The sequence below is a fragment of the Orcinus orca genome, chromosome 3, assembly GCF_937001465.1.
Source record: "Orcinus orca chromosome 3, mOrcOrc1.1, whole genome shotgun sequence".
NCBI lineage: Eukaryota > Metazoa > Chordata > Mammalia > Artiodactyla > Delphinidae > Orcinus > Orcinus orca.
The window spans coordinates 129,662,131-129,680,127 of NC_064561.1; the positions used below are offsets into that span (position 1 = coordinate 129,662,131).

General features: G+C 38.5%; 1 protein-coding gene across 5 annotated transcripts in view; it reads left to right on the top strand.

The window, feature by feature from the left end:
* LOC101290297 (survival motor neuron protein) overlaps nt 1–17,997 on the top strand; it is a 45,813-nt gene that overhangs the window by 11,732 nt on the left and 16,084 nt on the right. For all 5 annotated transcript variants that reach the window (XM_033429970.2, XM_004270788.3, XM_033429971.2 and 2 more), the window contains exons 2-7: nt 2,359–2,430; nt 4,130–4,249; nt 5,104–5,304; nt 5,509–5,664; nt 7,144–7,224; nt 8,309–8,419. In XM_033429970.2, the coding sequence (XP_033285861.1) occupies nt 2,359–2,430; nt 4,130–4,249; nt 5,104–5,304; nt 5,509–5,664; nt 7,144–7,224; nt 8,309–8,419 (741 nt within the window). The remainder of the gene's footprint in view (nt 1–2,358; nt 2,431–4,129; nt 4,250–5,103; nt 5,305–5,508; nt 5,665–7,143; nt 7,225–8,308; nt 8,420–17,997) is intronic.

The window sequence follows — 17,997 nt, forward strand, 5'->3', positions numbered from 1 at the left end:
ATTTCTGTTGCTCTGTATTTTTCCATTAAGTTAATCTGATTTGACATATCTTTCAAGGCAGATGGTTCCTTATTGATTTTTTAATTTTTTTTTGGCGGTACGTGGGCCTCTCACTGTTGTGGCCTCTCCCATTGCGGAGCACAGGCTCTGGACGCGGAGGCTCAGCGGCCATGGCTCACAGGCCCAGCCGCTCTGCGGCATGTGGGATCTTCCCAGACTGGGGCACGAGCCCGCGTCCCCTGCATTGGCAGGCGGACCCTCAACCACTGCGCCACCAGGGAAGCCCGTTCCTTATTGATTTTTTTATCTGAATGATATATCTGTTGCTGGGGTGTTAAAGTTCCCTACCGTTATTGTATTGTCTGTTAATATTTGCTTTATATATTTAGGGGCACCTGTGTTGGGTGCATTAGTATGTTTGAATGTTGTATCCTTTTCATGGATTGACACCTTTATTACTATGTAGTGCTCTTCCTTACCTTTTATTACAGTCTTTGTTTTAAAGTCTACTTGTCTTACGAGTATTGCTACCCCAGCCTTCTTTTCATTTCCGTTTGCATGGAACATCGTTTTCCACCTCTTCACTTTGAGTCTATGTGTGTTCTTACATCTGAAGTGAGTCTCCGGTAGGCAGCATATAGGTGAGTTTTAGTTTGTTATCCATTCAACCACTCTGTGTCTTTTGATTGGAGAATTTAAATTTAGTCCATTTATATTTTAAGTAATTATTGATAGGTATGTACTTATTGCCATTTTGTTAAATTTCTTCTGGAGGTTTTGTAGTTCTTCTGTTTCCTTCTTTCCTCTCTCTTCGTTTGTGGTTTGATCATTTTCTCTAATGGTATGCTTAGATATTTTTCTCTTTATCTTTTGTGTATTTCCAATAGATTTTTGCCTTGTGGTTACCATGAGTCTTTTACATATAAAAACTTATATTTATTGCCATCTATTTTAAGTTGATAATAAGTTAAATTTGAACTCATTCTAAAACTCTACATTTTTACTCCCCTCCACATTTTGTCTTTGATGTCACATTTTACATTAAGCGCCTTTCTGGGAGATACAGTGAGCTTGAGCCAGGCAGAGAGAGAGTGCAGATGTTGCATTCAGTAGCCTCTGAGCATCTTTGTAGATCCCTAGCTATGCACCAAACTAGAAGCCTCCTCCTCAAGACTCATTTCCTTTATAAGCAAATAGGCCTTTTTCACAGAAAGAATGGTGTGTGTTTCAGTCTGCTGTCTGTGCAGTTTCCTGGGGGTGGTAGCCTCCCAAGGACTGTCTCTTTGGTTGTTACAGCCCCATGGGACCCAAGAACACAGTAAGCCCCACCCTGGGCTGCAGCTGTAAAAACCAGGACACCAGACATAAAAACTGGGACATCAGATGTGCATAAAAGCTCCCCTCTGGGAGTTACTGCTGCTGTGGAGAGCAGCAGAGGGCAAAGATGGCCCTTGCTGGCTGGAGTGAGGCAGATGGCATAAAGATGGTGCTGCTAGCCTCCGTCCTTAGTGTCCCAGCAGGTCCCTAGATGTATGTTAAATTAAATGCCTACTCTGCAGGTCAGCACTTAACGATAAGTGAGCCTCTTTGACAGAAAGTCTGGGTGCCTCTCAATCAGCTGCTTCTGCGCTGGGTCGTTGGAGGGGAGGAGTGGTTCCAAGCATGGGAACCCTTTCAGTTCCTGTTCCCTCGTGGGTTTCGCGGACGTGAATCCCCTTGGTTTTTAAAGTTAGATGTTTTGGGGACTCATCTCTCAGGTGCTGCTCTTAAAACCTAGGGTGCCCAATTTGGAGTTCAGACCCGTTGCTCCTCAGGGAAAAGCTCCAGGTTGTGAGTTCACTCCTGACTGTGGGTCTCCACACCGGGAGAGGGTTTATGGCAAGAGTGTTTCTCAGCCTCGCCTTCCCACTTCTGAATTTGTACTTTTTGTTTGTACTTCATGTTTTAATATTTTATCATATTCATTTTATGTTATTCTTTTGTGTGACAGTATGTCTTAAATCCCTGGTGGCTGGTTGTTTTCCCGCTCTGCCAAACTAAACCCTTTATCTGCTCTTAGAAAAGACTGAAACATGGATTACCCTTGAGCAGATCCACTTACGGTTGGTGGATAGGGATTAAATTGTGGAGCGTTTACTTCATGGCACTCTTAGAACATTTACGTATGTCTAGTTTTGGGGGGATGTCCCATAATCTCTACGCAGGTAGGCTTCTTGTGGTTTATTTAGGATTTAAAATACCCATTTTTAATGTAATTTCATTATGTCTGAATTAAGATAGCTCTTATTACTTGTTACTAACACATTTTTGATGAAATCCAACCAAACATGAATTGTTTTTATTCTTTACCCTTCCCAGAGTGATGATTCTGACATTTGGGATGATACAGCATTGATAAAAGCTTATGATAAAGCTGTGGCTTCATTTAAGGTATGAAATGCTTATTTATTCTTTTCCTTATTTCCTCATGTGTAATACTCATTCAGGGAAAAAGATGATAGAATACTTACAGTAAAGTGTTGAAGTACATATTATTCAGTCTAATTTTGAAGATTAAAAGATAACAGGTTAGGGCTTCCCTGGTGGCGCAGTGGTTGAGAGTCCGCCTGCCGATGCAGGGGACACGGGTTCGTGCCCCGGTCCGGGAGGATCCCACATACCGCGGAGCAGCTGGGCCCATGAGCCATGGCCGCTGAGCCTGCACATCCGGAGCCTGTGCTCCGCAACGGGAGAGGCCACAACAGTGAGAGGCCTGCGTACCGCAGGAAAAAAAAAAAAAAAGATAACAGGTTAGATAAATTAGTTATCTTCCTTTAGAAGTTAGTAACCAGTCTATATGTCATCCCTTTAACAGAGGCAATTTAAGCAGAGTTTTAAACATTTATAATTTTTAATGTGTTTAGACTGTATCAAACTATCAAAGTCTTCTAATTCAGATTAGTGGAAGGACAATCTGAATTATACTTTTGAAACATTTAACAAGCCTTTATTGAAATAATATTGAGGATAAATAGCCTAGTGCAGTAATGAATACTTACAGAGTGTTTACAGTGTTCTAGGCACTGTTCCATGTGCTTTACATACATTAAATTAATGTAATCCTCCCCAGATCCTATGAGGTATCAAGTCAAGTGTTCCTGATGGTGATGAATGTCAAAGAATATACATTTCTTTTGCAGGGCGAAGTCTATTTTTTTGTGGCTCAAACAAGACATTTACACAGTTGTCCAATATCATCATTTTCCCCACTGTCTAAGGTGCTTAGTCTTATTGAGCATCATACATGGGCCATCAGTAGTCCAGGCACAGAGCATACACTCATACAGAGCACCAAGCATGGAGTCCACTTCCATCCCTAGTCCCTCCTGTAGCATGAGGTAAAGGTCAGATCTGTATGTCATCCTTGAAGCTGAACTCTGAATTTGTCAATAACATGCTTTCCAACATACATTTAGACTAGAAATAACACTAATGCAGAGTTACCAAGAGAGTTCTATAAAACGCAGATGGGGCTCAATGTGGGACGGGGTTGGTGATACTGCACGGGGAGGTAGACTGAGCAGAGAAAAAGAACTGATTTGGGCAAGAGATAGTTTACTTTTAATTGTGTTGCATTTGAGGTAAATGTGAAGATATGAAATTGGTAATTGGAAATGTTGAACTAAGGAGAAAAGTCAGAGCTGGATAATAGCTTTGGAAGTTTGTTTGCATAGAAAGTATAATTGAAGTAATAGGAATAGGTGATCATAAGCTGGTAAAGAAGAATGGCCAGTTCTTGTTGGGAATGCCCAAGTTTTAGACTTGATCAGAGAAATAATAAAAGAATTAGGGCCCAACATTGCTATGTCATCAAAAATGTTGTGACTATCAAAAAGAAAAATGATTGACAGAGTCTAATGTTATGGAAAGGTTGAGAGTGAGGAGACTTGCTTATAAGGGTCCTTAGAGCTGATTATCAGATATATGATACCTTCAAGAGCAGTTTCTTAGCATGTGGGATGGTGAAGAGAGGAAATAGAAGCTATCTGAGACGGTGGGGCCTGGAGACCAGTTTATAGTGACTTGAGTTATATTGTGACTTTCTTAATATCACCCTGTAACATGTACGTTTCTATTCATGTTTTCATAGCACGCTCTAAAGAACGGTGACATTCCCGAAGTTTCAGAAAAACCAAAAGGCGCACCTAAAAGAAAACCTGCTAAGAAGAATAAAAGCCAAAGAAAGAATACCACAACTCCCTTGAAGCAGGTTATTTTAAAACCTTGAGATTTAACTTCAAAGAATTTCTTGTTACTGTCCTTATTAAATAGTATAAAGTACCTTTAAATTATTAGGACAGTGTTTTCTATTGACATAAAATTTCTAAAGCACCTATTAAACTTTCTATTGTTTAGGAACATGCATGTTAATATAAAGAATTAGGAGGAAATGATAAATACTAAATTCAAGACAGTGTTTATGTTGGGGGTAGAGGGGAGGAAGGCAGTGCAACTTGGAAGAAGTACCTGAAGGCTTAAACTGAATTGGCAGTGTTTGACTTTTCTAAATCTGAGAGAGGTATCCTTTTTTTTTCCTTCAAAAATCCTAAAACTGTTAATACCTGGGGACCAGATACTCTGGGTAGAGTCATTTCTGCTATTTAAAACAGTCCACATAGAAGCTAATTATTTTGGTGTCTCATTAGTTGCTTTAGTTTCATCATTACCAAGGGGGAAGAGAGCTCATGTTTGATAAGCACGTGCTATGTGTTGGGCTACCGTACTGGACACTTTACATGCTTCCCCTCTTTTCTGTTCTTCACAACAAATATGTGAGGCAGATTATACTACACCCACTTAACAGATGAGGAAAATAAGACTCAAGGAGATTAAGAAACTGGTCCATGATTATATAAATGGCAGGACTATGTCATGTTATATTTATATTAGAATTCAGATTTCTGTGGTTTTGGCCCCAAGTTTTTTCACTATAACATTCTGCCTCCCAGAACAGTTAACCAGAGACTGTCCCCTCCACCCCCAACCCCGCTCCACCCAAACAAGATTATAGTTTACCCTCTTTTAAAGAAATGTGCATGTGTCTATCTTTGGTTTCTCTTATAGTGGAAAGTTGGTGACAAATGTGCTGCCATTTGGTCAGAAGATGGCTGTGTTTACCCAGCTACCATTGCTTCGATTGACTTTAAGAGAGAAACCTGTGTTGTCATTTACACTGGATATGGAAATAGAGAGGAGCAAAATCTGTCTGATCTACTTTCCACAACCTCTGAAGTAGCTAATAATATAGAACAGAATGCTCAGGAGGTAAGGATAAAAAAATGGAATTCTTGGAAGCAGAAACTAGATGAGAAATTAAGCAGTATAACTGGTTGTCAGTTTGATCCCCTGAAGCATTATATTTTTTGTTTGTTTGTTTGTTTACATATTATACAGAACTTTGTTATTTCTCTATATTTTTCTTAATGATGCCTTTATAACAAAAGTACATGTATTTCTTTCTCTTAAAAGAATGAAAATGAAAGTCAAATTTCAACAGATGAAAGCGAGAACTCCTCCAGGTCTCCTGTAAATAAACCAAATAGCGTCAAGTCAAAAGCTGCTCCATGGAACTCTTTTCTTCCTCCACCACCCCATATGCCAGGACCAGGTCTGGGACCAGGAAAGGTAAACTACCCAGAAAAGGTTTTCCAGGAAATAGTTCATATAGTATTGGAACATTCAGCCCCTCCATGAAGTGACTCGTAGCTTTTCTCACGAAACTTTTTTTTTTTGGCTGCGCCCTGCAGCTTGCAGGATCTTAGTTCCCGGACCAGGGATTGAACCCGGGCCACCTGGACTGCTAGGGATTTCCCTCATGAAACTTTAGTAGCTTTCCATAGATGTTGTAAATACATACCTGAGAATTCTTTGTAAAGGAAATAAGATAGTAAAGCAGAATAGTTTATAATGAAAGCCTTTCCTAACAATTTTAATAGAGTATTAGGTATATTAGAGTAATAGCAAACTTTTGGAGATTGATATATATACTCTACTATGTGTAAAATAGATAACTAATAAGAACCTACTGTATAGCACAGGGAACCCTACTCAGTGCTCTGTGGTGACCTAAATGGGAAGGAAATCGAAAAAAGGGGATATATGTATATATGTATAACTGATTCACTTTGCTGTACAGCAGAAACTAACACAACATTGTAAAGCAACTATTCTCCAATAAAAATTAATAAAAAAAAGTTTAGCAAACTTAAGTTTGAAAGTATAATATTTTATCATCAGCTGGATGTTGTGCTGTAGTTCTCTGTGTCACTTGTATAAGGTATATAAAAATTGGAAGAGAACACAGTATTTACATCTGATACAGGTGAAATCCAAAGAAGCTCCCAGACTGCTTTGTAGAGCGAAATGTAAATGCTGTTTTTATTCATGGTTCTTTTGGTTATCAGTAGCAAATCAACTTAAACAAAAACTATTTTTACTTTAGGTTATATCATGGAATCAAAGTCCCCGTCCAGTAGTTTTGTATAAAGCATTGATTTCTTCAGGCAGTGATAATAATAAAGATTTTTAAAATCAAGCATGACATTAAAACTTTTCCTTAGGATTCCCTGTTGAGAGCTTCCTTATTGAGGTTTATATTCTATTACATTTTTCAGAATGGTCAGACCTCTTAATTTATATACATAATAAACATGCTTCATTGGTCTCAGGGGGCTGATTTTTCTTGTTAAGTGAGAGACACTAATTTTTATAATATATGCTCTAAATTAGCATATGTAATTGAAAGGACATCCAATAGATTATGCAATTTAATTAATGAAATTGTGGGAGATATGGTCTTTTGGTCTTTTATGATGGAAATGTCTTGCTGAGTATACGGTCTCTGATTTATTAGGTAATTTTAAATTTTTCTTACTTTGGCTTTACTGCCTGAATGTCTACATAGAAAGGAAATGAGAAAAACCTAAATTTATGAGTATATATGACTTCAGCATTTGGTACGTGAAATTCTATTTAACCGTTTTGATATGAATAATATAGATATTATTCTGGACAATTATTTCGATTCTTTTGACATTGAATTCTTTTTTGCTCTTTACATATTGAAACTGTTAAATTGGTCTTTCTTTGAAATGTTCTTTACAGCCAGGTCTAAAATTCAGTGGCCCGCCGCCGCCGCCACCCTTCCCGTCATCCTGGCTGCCTCCATTTCCTTCTGGACCACCAGTAAGTGCAAAAGAATTCAGATTAAACTTTGCTTTCATACACAGTTTGGGATTTAGCAGAACATAGGTAGTTCAGAAATGTCACAGCCAGGTTCTGATGGGTAAAAATTCGGACTAAACTTCAGGGTTTTTTTGTTTTTGTTTTTTATTTTTGGCTGCGTTGGGTCTTCGTTGCTGTGCGCGGCTTTCTCTAGTTGTGGTGAGTGGGGGCTACTCTTCATTGCGGTGCCCAGGTTTCTCACTGCGGTGGCTTCTCTTGTTGCGGAGCACGGGCTCTAGGCGCGCGGGCTCAGTAGTTGTGGCTCGCGGGCTCTAGAGCGCAGGAGCAGTTGTGGCACACGGGCTTAGTTGCTCTGCAGCGTGTGGGATCTTCCCCGACCAGGGCTTCAACCCATGTCCCCTGCATTGGCAGGCGGATTCTTAACTACTGCGCCACCAGGGAAGTCCCAGGGTTTTTGTTTTTAATGACCTTCTGCTACCCAGACTCAGTTCTCTTATAGCCCATATTATTCATGCTTCCTTCCCGGCAGCAGTATCTCATTCTAAGGGAGATAGCGCCTATCCAAAAGGATTTATTTACACCATACCTTAGGATTAATGTTTTACCCTTTCAGGCATGGTCTGATCACGTAGACTGTCCAGATATCAACAATAGGCAAAATACAAAGACACTTTTTGGCAGACTGCATTGGGGTGGGGGCTGTGCAGATGTTCTAGCCAGAACTTTTACTTGAAAACGCTGTGTGGGTGTTTTTTGAGGAAAACCATAGAAGTATTTATCCTTTGTCTTTTACCTATAGCTTCATAATGGAACAGAAAAATAGGTCTAATGAAAGCAAAATGTTTAAATATTTTATGTGACCTGTTGCCTTTTGATTCTTATTCAATTTAATTTTATTGGTCTCTTGTTGTTGTTACTGGTTGGCTTTCTCCAAATCCCAGATTTTTAAAAAAATTTTAACTAGGAGATGACATGGAATGTAGGGAAAGATACAACTAACATCCAGCATTCTGTACGTAAAATAGGTTTCCAGACCTTATGTTTTTGTCTACTGATTTTAAAGTGTATCTTTTTCCGTTTCCAGATAATTCCCCCACCACCTCCTATGTGTCCAGATTCTCTGGATGATGCTGATGCTTTGGGAAGTATGTTAATCTCTTGGTACATGAGTGGTTATCATACTGGTTACTATATGGTAAGTGATCACTCAGCATCTTTCCTGACAGTCACTTTGTGGTTTTGTGACTTTGTTTCGTTTGTGACTAAAAAGTGGTTTCTTATGTTAGGTAGATCCTGAGAGTTGAAAACTATAGGCAGGTTCAGTTCCAGACCACTGCAATGAAGTGAGCATCACAATTAAGCGAGTCATGAATTTTTTGGTTTCCTAGTACGTATAAATGTTATGTTTACACTATACTGTATTCTAGTACGTATGTAATAGCATTATGTCTTAAAAGCAGTGTACATACCTTAATTTTAAAATATTTTATTGCCGAGAAAAGCTAGCTACTATCTGACAACACAGGGTTGCCCCAGCCTTCAATTTGTGCAGAATACAGTATCTGCAAAGTACAATAAAGCAAGGTATGTCTGTACCTTACAGTTTTAAACAATACAGCTATCTAAGGCTAAAATTACTGTTGTATTGTCCCTACTAAGTATAGTTGTAGTGCATTTAAAAATCTTTCATATTATTAGGTTATTTTTATTACAGTTGGCCCTCTGTATCCATGGGTTCCGCATCCATGCATTCAACCAACTGTGAATGTTCAAAGAAAAAAAATTCCAGAAAGTTCCAAAAAAGCAAAACTTGAATTTACTGCATGCTGACAACTATTTACATAGCATTAGATATTGTAAGTAACCTAGAGATGATTTAAAGTATATGAGAGGATGTGCATAGGTTACATGCAAGTACTGTGCCATTTTATATAAGGGACTGGAGCATCCGCAGATTTTGGTGTTCAGTGGCAGGGCAGGATGGGGGTGTATCCTGGAACTCATTCCCCCCCCATGGCTATCAAGGGACGAATGTGTACATTTTCTAATTTAGTGAAACTTTTTCTAAATTATTTTCTAATCTCATTAGTCTTTCTATTTTGATTTGAAATAAAATGGGTTGTAGGAGAGGGAAAAAGGAAGGATAATACCCCCAACTCCCCCACCCCCCCCTCCAAGTAAAAGGAAAAGAAAGACAAAAAAATAAGTTATTTTTGTGCACAGTGAAAGTCTGGTGTGATAAATGCCAAACTGGACCTTAGGGACTGAGGCTCCAAACTTCTCGTTTTATGCATCTATCTGTTGCAGACATGTTCTATTGTAATTTAGCAGGAAATTTTAAAGTTTTTAAAAAATGAAACTAATATGGCATGCTAAGATTATGATGTGATACTTGAATTTTTAGTTAACTAATATATAAAAGAAACTAAACAACTGACTTGAAGATGTAATTTTATAAGTATATCATCTGTACATTCCTCCACCAATATTCTTACTTTAAAGCTACTCTTCAGCTGTTGTATAACCCTGATATATTTGTACGGTATGATGAAGTTGCACTTTTAATGACCGAAATGATAATGGAAACTAAATTAATAGTTTGTAATGTGTTTTGAGACCAGTCATCTGATAACTTTTGAAGCTTCCCCCTTCTGCACTTCAAATTTCTCTGCATGTTTTCTGTAAATTATGAAATATAGTTGTTTCTCGGTATCTGCAGGCAATTGGCTCCAGGATCCCTGCAGGTACCAAAATTCGGGGATGCTCACGTCCCTTATAGAAAATGGCATACTACTTGCATATAACCTACACACATCCTCCTGTGTACTTTGAATCATCTTTAGATTACTTATAATACCTAATACAATGTAAATGATATGTAGGTAGTTGCTGGTATGTAGCAAATTAAAGTTTTGCTTTTTGGAACTTTCTGGAATTCCTTTTTTCTAATACTTTTGATCTGCAGTTGGTTGAATCTGCAGATGTGGAATCTGTGGATACAGAAGGCCAACTGTATTTTGAAAAATAATTATATATAAAGTATTGGCATAAGTTATGTTTATTTATTATTATTATTTTTTTTTGTGGTACGCGGGCCTCTCACTGCTGTGGCCTCTCCCGTTGCGGAGCACAGGCTCCAGACGCGCAGGCCCAGCGGCCATGGCTCACGGGCATAGCCGCTCCGCGGCATGTGGGATCTTCCCGGACCGGGGCACGAACCCGTGTCCCCTACATCGGCAGGCGGAGTCTCAACCATTGCGCCACCAGGGAAGCCCAAGTTATGTTTATTTTAAAATTTTTTAGACAGGAAATATAGAGGGGGCAAAATTCATCCATAGTTCTAGTACCCAGATGTACCATATTTTGCCTTGTTTTCAGGTTCATATCATGCAAAGGTTCATGGCTTTGTTTGGTTGTTGTTGTTAGTGTAAACTTTTTATTGAAATATGCAGGCAGAAGAGTACACATATTAGAAGTCCACAGATTGATGAATTTTCACAAAGTGATCACATTTGTGTAATCAGCACTAATATCAAGAAAAAAACCACAATCCTAAAGTTTCCTTTTATCCCCTTCTAGTCATTACCAATCCCTTTCCTAAGGGTAACCCTTTTCCTGACTTATAATGTCATCAAATTTTTTAATTTTGTGAATAGAATCACACATATACTCCTTTATGGCTGGCTTATTTTGCTCAACACTTTGTGAGATTAATCTACATTGTTGTGTGTGGTCGTAGCTGTATTTCATTCCATTGTATACATATACCATAATCTATTTATTCATTTTAACCGTTGACGGACATTTGGTTTGTTTCCAATTTGGGGCTATTAAATATTTTTAATAATTAAGCTTTATTAAGATACAATTTACATGGTATACAGGTCACCCATTTAAAGTGCACAGGTCAGTGGTTTTAGTTTTTATTATATTCACAATTATGTAGCCATCACTATAATCAATTTTATTTTATTTCATTTCATTTTGTTTCATTTCATTTTATTTGTTTTTGGTCACACTGCACAGCATGTGGGATCTTAGTTCCCTGACCAGGGATTGAACCTGCGCCCCCTGCATTGGAAGTGCAGAGTCTTAACCACTGGACCGCCAGGGAAGTCCCTACAATCAATTTTAGAATAATTTCATTATCTACCCCCCAACCCCAAGAAAATCACATACCCTCATTTTCCCCAACCTCCCAGCAGTAGGCAATGACTAAACTACTTTCTGTCTTCTTTTGGATTTGCCTATTCTGGGCATTTTGAATAAATAGAATCATACTGTATGTGATCTTTTGTGTGTATCCTTTTTCACTCAGCCTAATGTTTTCTAGATCCATCTGTGTTGTAGCATGTATCAGTACTTCATTTTTTATTGCCAAATAATACTCTGTTGTGTATACCACATTTTATCCATTTGGGTTGTTTCCACTTTTTGGCTGTAATGAATAATGCTGCTATGTACATTCGTGTACAAGTTTTTGTGAGGATGTACGTTTTCATTTCTCTTGGGTATATACCTAGGAGTGGAATTGCTGGATCACATGGTATGTGAAGGTTCAGCTTTGGTAGGTAGCCAAACCAGAATACAAGTGTGGTGTTGTTGTTTTAATAATTTCAGACTTACAGAAAAGTTGCAAAAGTAGTACAAGAATTTCCATGTGTAGGTTCCCCAAATGTCAACTTTTTACCCCTTTAGGTTTCTCATTCATTTCATTTTTCCTTCTCTCTCCTCTCTCTTTCTCTGTATCTATCTATATTTTTCCCCCCGAAGCTATTCAGAATCAGTTGCAGATACAGTGCCCCTAGCATTTAAATACACTATGTATTTCCTGAAAGGAAGAACATTCTTTTGTATAATCACCATATAGTTATCAAATCAGGAACTTAAATCAATTAATACTGATACTATGATCTTATCTACTGGCCTTATTCAAATTTTGCCAGTTGTCTTATGAGTGTCCTTTACAACAAAAGAAAGTTGTTTTTTAATCTAGAATTCAGTCCAGGGCCACGTGTTACCTTTTGTTGTCATATCTCTTTAGTCTTATGTGACTGACTTTTTAAATATAGTTTTGTGTCCTCATACCATTTACATTGTTTTGTATCCTTTAAAAATATATATTTGTTAATTACACGTGATAAATGTAAAACCTTGTAAAATTTTCAAAAATTAACGATGAGACAAAAATCCTGTTGGTGATCAAAGCCATGCCCGTAAATTGGGAGACTGAGATTGACATATGCACACTACTATATATAAAATAGATAACTAATAAGAACCTACTATACAGCACAGGGAACTCTTATTCAATACTCTGTAATGACCTATATAGGAATAGAATCTAAAAAAGAGTGGATATATGTATAACTGATTCACTTTGCTCTAGAGCAGAAACTAACACAACATTGTAAATCAACTGTACTCCAATAAAAATTAATTTTAAAAAAAAAAAGCCAGGCCCAGTTTCTACCCTTCTCCAGAGGTCAGCACTGATATTACTTTGCCGTATAGCCTATCAAAATCTCCTTCTCTGTGTTCAGGTATATATGAGTGCTCATAAGAAATGTATTGCTTTTATGTTCATCTTTCTATATATAAAGACATTCTGTAAGAGTTTAGTTCAGGATTTCCCTGGCAGTCCAGTGGTTAGGACTCCGTGCTTCCATTGCAGGGAGCACAGGTTCGATCCCTGGTTGGGGAACTAAGATCCCGCATGCCACGTTGTGCAGCCAAAAAAAAAAAAAAATGAAGTTGGCTTTTCTTACTCATCATACTGTTGGTGGCCAATTTCACTAAATTTACTGACCATTTACTTCAAATATATTCTAACCTCCCTGGTGATCACATCATTTCTCTCCTCCGCTTCATAGATGAACTTCTTCAAAAAATTATCTCTAGGGGCTTCCCTGATAGCACAGTGGTTGGGAGTCTGCCTGCCGATGCAGGGGACACGGGTTCGTGCCCCAGTCCGGGAAGATCCCACATGCCGCAGAGCGGCTAGGCCCGTGAGCCATGGCTGTTGAGCCTGTGCGTCTGGAGCCTGTGCTCCACAACGGGAGAGGCCACAACAGTGAGAGGCCCGCGTACCACCAAAAAAAAAAAAATTATCTCTAGTTGTCCTCTTTACTTCCTTATCTCACATTCTCTTCAGGCCTGTCAGGTAGACTTCTGTCTTTCCTACTGTATTGAGATTTTTTTGTTTTTAAAGATTGTTTTTAATTAATTAATGAATTTATTTTGGGCTATGTTGGGTCTTCGTTGCTGCGTGTGGGCTTTCTCTAGTTGCAGTGAGCGGGGTCTACTCTTCGTTGTGGTGCGTGGCTTCCCATTGCGGTGGCTTCTCTTGTTGCGGAGCCCAGGCTCTAGGCACGCGGGCTTCAGTAGTTGTGGTGGGCAGGCTTAGTTGCTCCACGGCATGTGGGATCTTCCCAGACCAGGGCTCGAACCCATGTCCCCTGCACTGGCAGGTGGATTCTTAACCACTGTGCCACCAGGGAAGCCCTGTATTGAGATTTTACCTCCAGATTGCTGACTCAGCAGTCAGTTCTCTGCTTTATGTCTCTTACCTCTCAGCAACATTTTAATATATTTGACTACACTTTTGAAAGACTTTTTTCTCCTGCCTTTGGTAACACGTTTTAATCTACTAGTCATTACCTTCTTCCTTGGCTGCTCCTTTTAGACTCCTTTAACAGCTTTTCCTCCTCTACCCAATATCTTTGTGGGATTCCTTATGCACAACCCATAGCCCCCTTCTCTTCTCTAACTATAAACTCTCACTAGGTGACCTCATCTGCTCTAGGACTTAAAATGGCATGTCTGTACTGGAAGTTCTCAGATGTCTAGCTCTGAATTTGAGACTTGTTTATCCAACTGCCTATTTTCCCTCACCACATGGATGTCTGTTAGGTACATCTCAAACCAAATATAGCCAAAACTGAACTGTTAGTGTTATTTCATACACCTCTATTCCCACAGCCTTTCCATCTCAGTAAGCAGTAACATTGATGCACTAGCAACACCAGTTTCTCAAGCCACAACTGTGGAGTTAGCGTTGATTGATTCCTCACTTTCCTTCACTTTTTTTTTTTTAACATCTTTATTGGGGTATAATTGCTTTACAATGGTGTGTTAGTTTCTGCTTTATAACAGAGTGAATCAGTTATACATATACATATGTTCCCATATCTCTTCCCTCTTGCGTCTCCCTCCCTCCCACCCTCCCTATCCCACCCCTCCAGGCGGTCACAAAGCACCGAGCCGATATCCCTGTGCCATGCGGCTGCTTCCCACTAGCTATCTACCTTACGTTTGTTAGTGTGTATATGTCCATGACTCTCTCTTGCCCTATCACAGCTCACCCTTCCCCCTCCCCATATCCTCAAGTCCGTTCTCCAGTAGGTCTGTGTCTTTATTCCTGTCTTACGCCTAGGTTCTTCATGACATTTTTTTTTCTTAAATTCCATATATATGTGTTAGCATACGGTATTTGTCTTTTTCTTTCTGACTTACTTCACTCTGTATGACAGACTCTAGGTCTATCCACCTCATTACAAATAGCTCAATTTCGTTTCTTTTTATGGCTGAGTAATATTCCATTGTATATATGTGCCACATCTTCTTTATCCATTCATCCGATGATGGGTACTTAGGTTGTTTCCATCTCTGGGCTATTGTGAATAGAGCTGCAATGAACATTTTGGTACATGACCCTTTTTGAATTTTGGTTTTCTCAGGGTATATGCCCAGTAATGGGATTGCTGGGTCATATGGTAGTTCTATCTGTAGTTTTTTAAGGAACCTCCGTACTGTTCTCCATAGTGGCTGAACCAATTCACATTCCCACCAGCAGTGCAAGAGTGTTCCCTTTTCTCCACATCCTCTCCAGCATTTATTATTTCTAGATTTTTTGATGATGGCCATTCTGACTGGTGTGAGATGATATCTCATTGTAGTTTTGATTTGCATTTCTCTAATGATTAGTGACGTTGAGCATCCTTTCATGTGTTTGTTGGCAGTCTGTATATCTTCTTTGGAGAAATGTCTATTTAGGTCTTCTGCCCATTTTTGGATTGGGTTGTTTGTTTTTTTGTTATTGAGCTGCATGAGCTGCTTGTAAATTTTGGAGATTAATCCTTTGTCAGTTGCTTCATTTGCAAATATTTTCTCCCATTCTGAGGATTGTCTTTTGGTCTTGTTTATGGTTTCCTTTGCTGTGCAAAAGCTTTGAAGTTTCATTAGGTCCCATTTGTTTATTTTTGTTTTTATTTCCATTTCTCTAGGAGGTGGGTCAGAAAGGATCTTGCTGTGATTTATGTCATAGAGTGTTCTGCCTATGTTTTCCTCTAAGAGTTTGATAGTTTCTGGCCTTACATTTAGGTCTTTAATCCATTTTGAGCTTATTTTTGTGTATGGTGTTAGGGAGTGATCTAATCTCATACTTTTACATGTATCTGTCCAGTTTTCCCAGCACCACTTATTGAAGAGGCTGTCCTTTCTCCACTGTACATTCCTGCCACCTTTATCAAAGATAAGGTGTCCATATGTGCGTGGGTTTATCTCTGGGCTTTCTATCCTGTTCCATTGATCTATCTTTCTGTTTTTGTGCCAGTACCGTACTGTCTTTGATTACTGTAGCTTTGTAGTATAGTCTGAAGTCAGAGAGCCTGATTCCTCCCACTCCGTTTTTCGTTCTCAAGATTGCTTTGGCTATTTGGGGTCTTTTGTGTTTCCATACAAATTGGGAAATTTTTTGTTCTAGTTCTGTGAAAAATGCCAGTGGTAGTTTGATAGGGATTGCATTGAATCTATTCCTTCACTTTTTATAACCAATTTGTAAGAAAGTTCTGTTGACTATTTCCATACAGATCCTGAATCAATGCACTTTGATTTCTCTCCACTAATACCCATTCAAGATACTATCATCTCTTTTTTTAACCAAGATATATTGGCTAAAAGTTCGTTCAGGTCCCCATTTCTTTTAATTGCATGGATGTACCACATTGTGCTTATCCATTCATCAGTTGATGGACATTTGGGTTGTCTCATCTTTTTGGCTACAATGAATAATTCTGTTATCACCATTTGTGTATAAAATTTTGTATGGATATATATGTTCAGTTTTCTTGGATATATATTTAGGTGTAGAATTGCTGGCTCAAAAGATCGCTGTAGCAGAACCATGGTCAGGGAGCTAAGATCCCACATGCCTCTCGGCTAAAAAAACAAAACATAAAACAGAAGCGATATTGTAACAAATTCAATAAAGACTTTTAAAAAATGGTACACATTAAAAAAAAGTCTTTAAAGAATAAATAAGTAAATAAATAAAGTGACTGCACCATTTTATTATAACCACCAGCGATGTGTGAGGGTTTCTATTTCTCCACGTCGTCACCAACACTTACTATTGTCTCCTTGTTTGATTATAGCCATCCTAGTGGGTATGAAGTGATATGTTATAATGATTTTGATTTGCATTTCCCTAATGACTAAACGATGTTGAGCATCTTTTCATGTGCTTGTTGGCCATTTATATATCTTTTTTGGAGAACTGTCTATTCACATCCTTTGCCTATTTTTTAAATAGGTTGTTTGTCTTTTTGTTGATGAGTTGTAATAGCTCTTTATATATTCTGGATAAGACATCATTATCTCTTACCTTACTGCAGCAGATCCCAAGTATTCTTTTTGCTTATGAAATTTCATGTCCCATCCTGCCAAATCCATTCTGAATACAGCAGCTAGAGTGATATTTTATTTTTTCAAATATTTATTTATTTATTTGCATGGGGTCTTAGTTGCACCATGCGAGATCTTTAGTTGCACCATGCAGACTTCTTAGTTGTGGCATGTGGACTCTTAATTGCAGCATGCATGCAGGATCTAGTTCCCCGACCAGGGATCGAACCCGGGCATTGGGTGCATAGAGTCTTACACACTGGACCACCAGGGAAGTTCCTCCACACTCTTCTTACTCAGTACACTCCTGCAACACTGGCCTCTTTTCTTGCTCATGTCCAGATTTATACCTTCTTCTGGGCCTTTGCACTCATTATTCTTTAGTCTGGAAAGCTGTTACCCTGTATTTCACTTGTCTGGCTTGTTGCTCAGATCTCAACTGAAGTTTCATCTTCCTGATTAAACTAGAAGGGATCCGCCCTCATTCTCTATTATATCACCCCACTTAGATTCTCTGTGTGGCATTTATCGTTCTTGGTATGATTTTCTTTACCTGTTTATCTGTCTCCTTCCAGTAGAATGTTGAGCTCCACGGGAGCAGGGACCTTGTCTGTCTTATAACCTTGGATCTTTAGCATCTGGAATAGTGCCTGGTTCATAGTAAGTCTGGTTCAGAATAAGTTCATCATTTGCTAAATGTTGAACATTAGCAAGTTTTTCCTCTGGTAATTAGATAACCATTCTTATATATAAAGCTTCTTGCAGATTATTTCCTTATGACATCTGGAAGTATCATTATTGGGTCAAAAAGTATAAACATTTTATTTTAGTATAGTTTTTAAACATTTTAGTAGCTTTTGATACTGTTGACTGCCTTTCCACAATTCTTTCCACGTGTATTGCCACTGGTGCAACTTGAAAATGTTTGTTTTACCACAGCCTTAAATAGTTATACACCTTATTGCTTTCTTCTTTGATAACTCTAGCAGCAGTTTAAAAATATGAATGTTCTAACGTGTCAGAATATATTTGATTCGAAGGATGACCTGGATGAAAATTAAAGTTGGTTAATTGTACTCATAAACATTC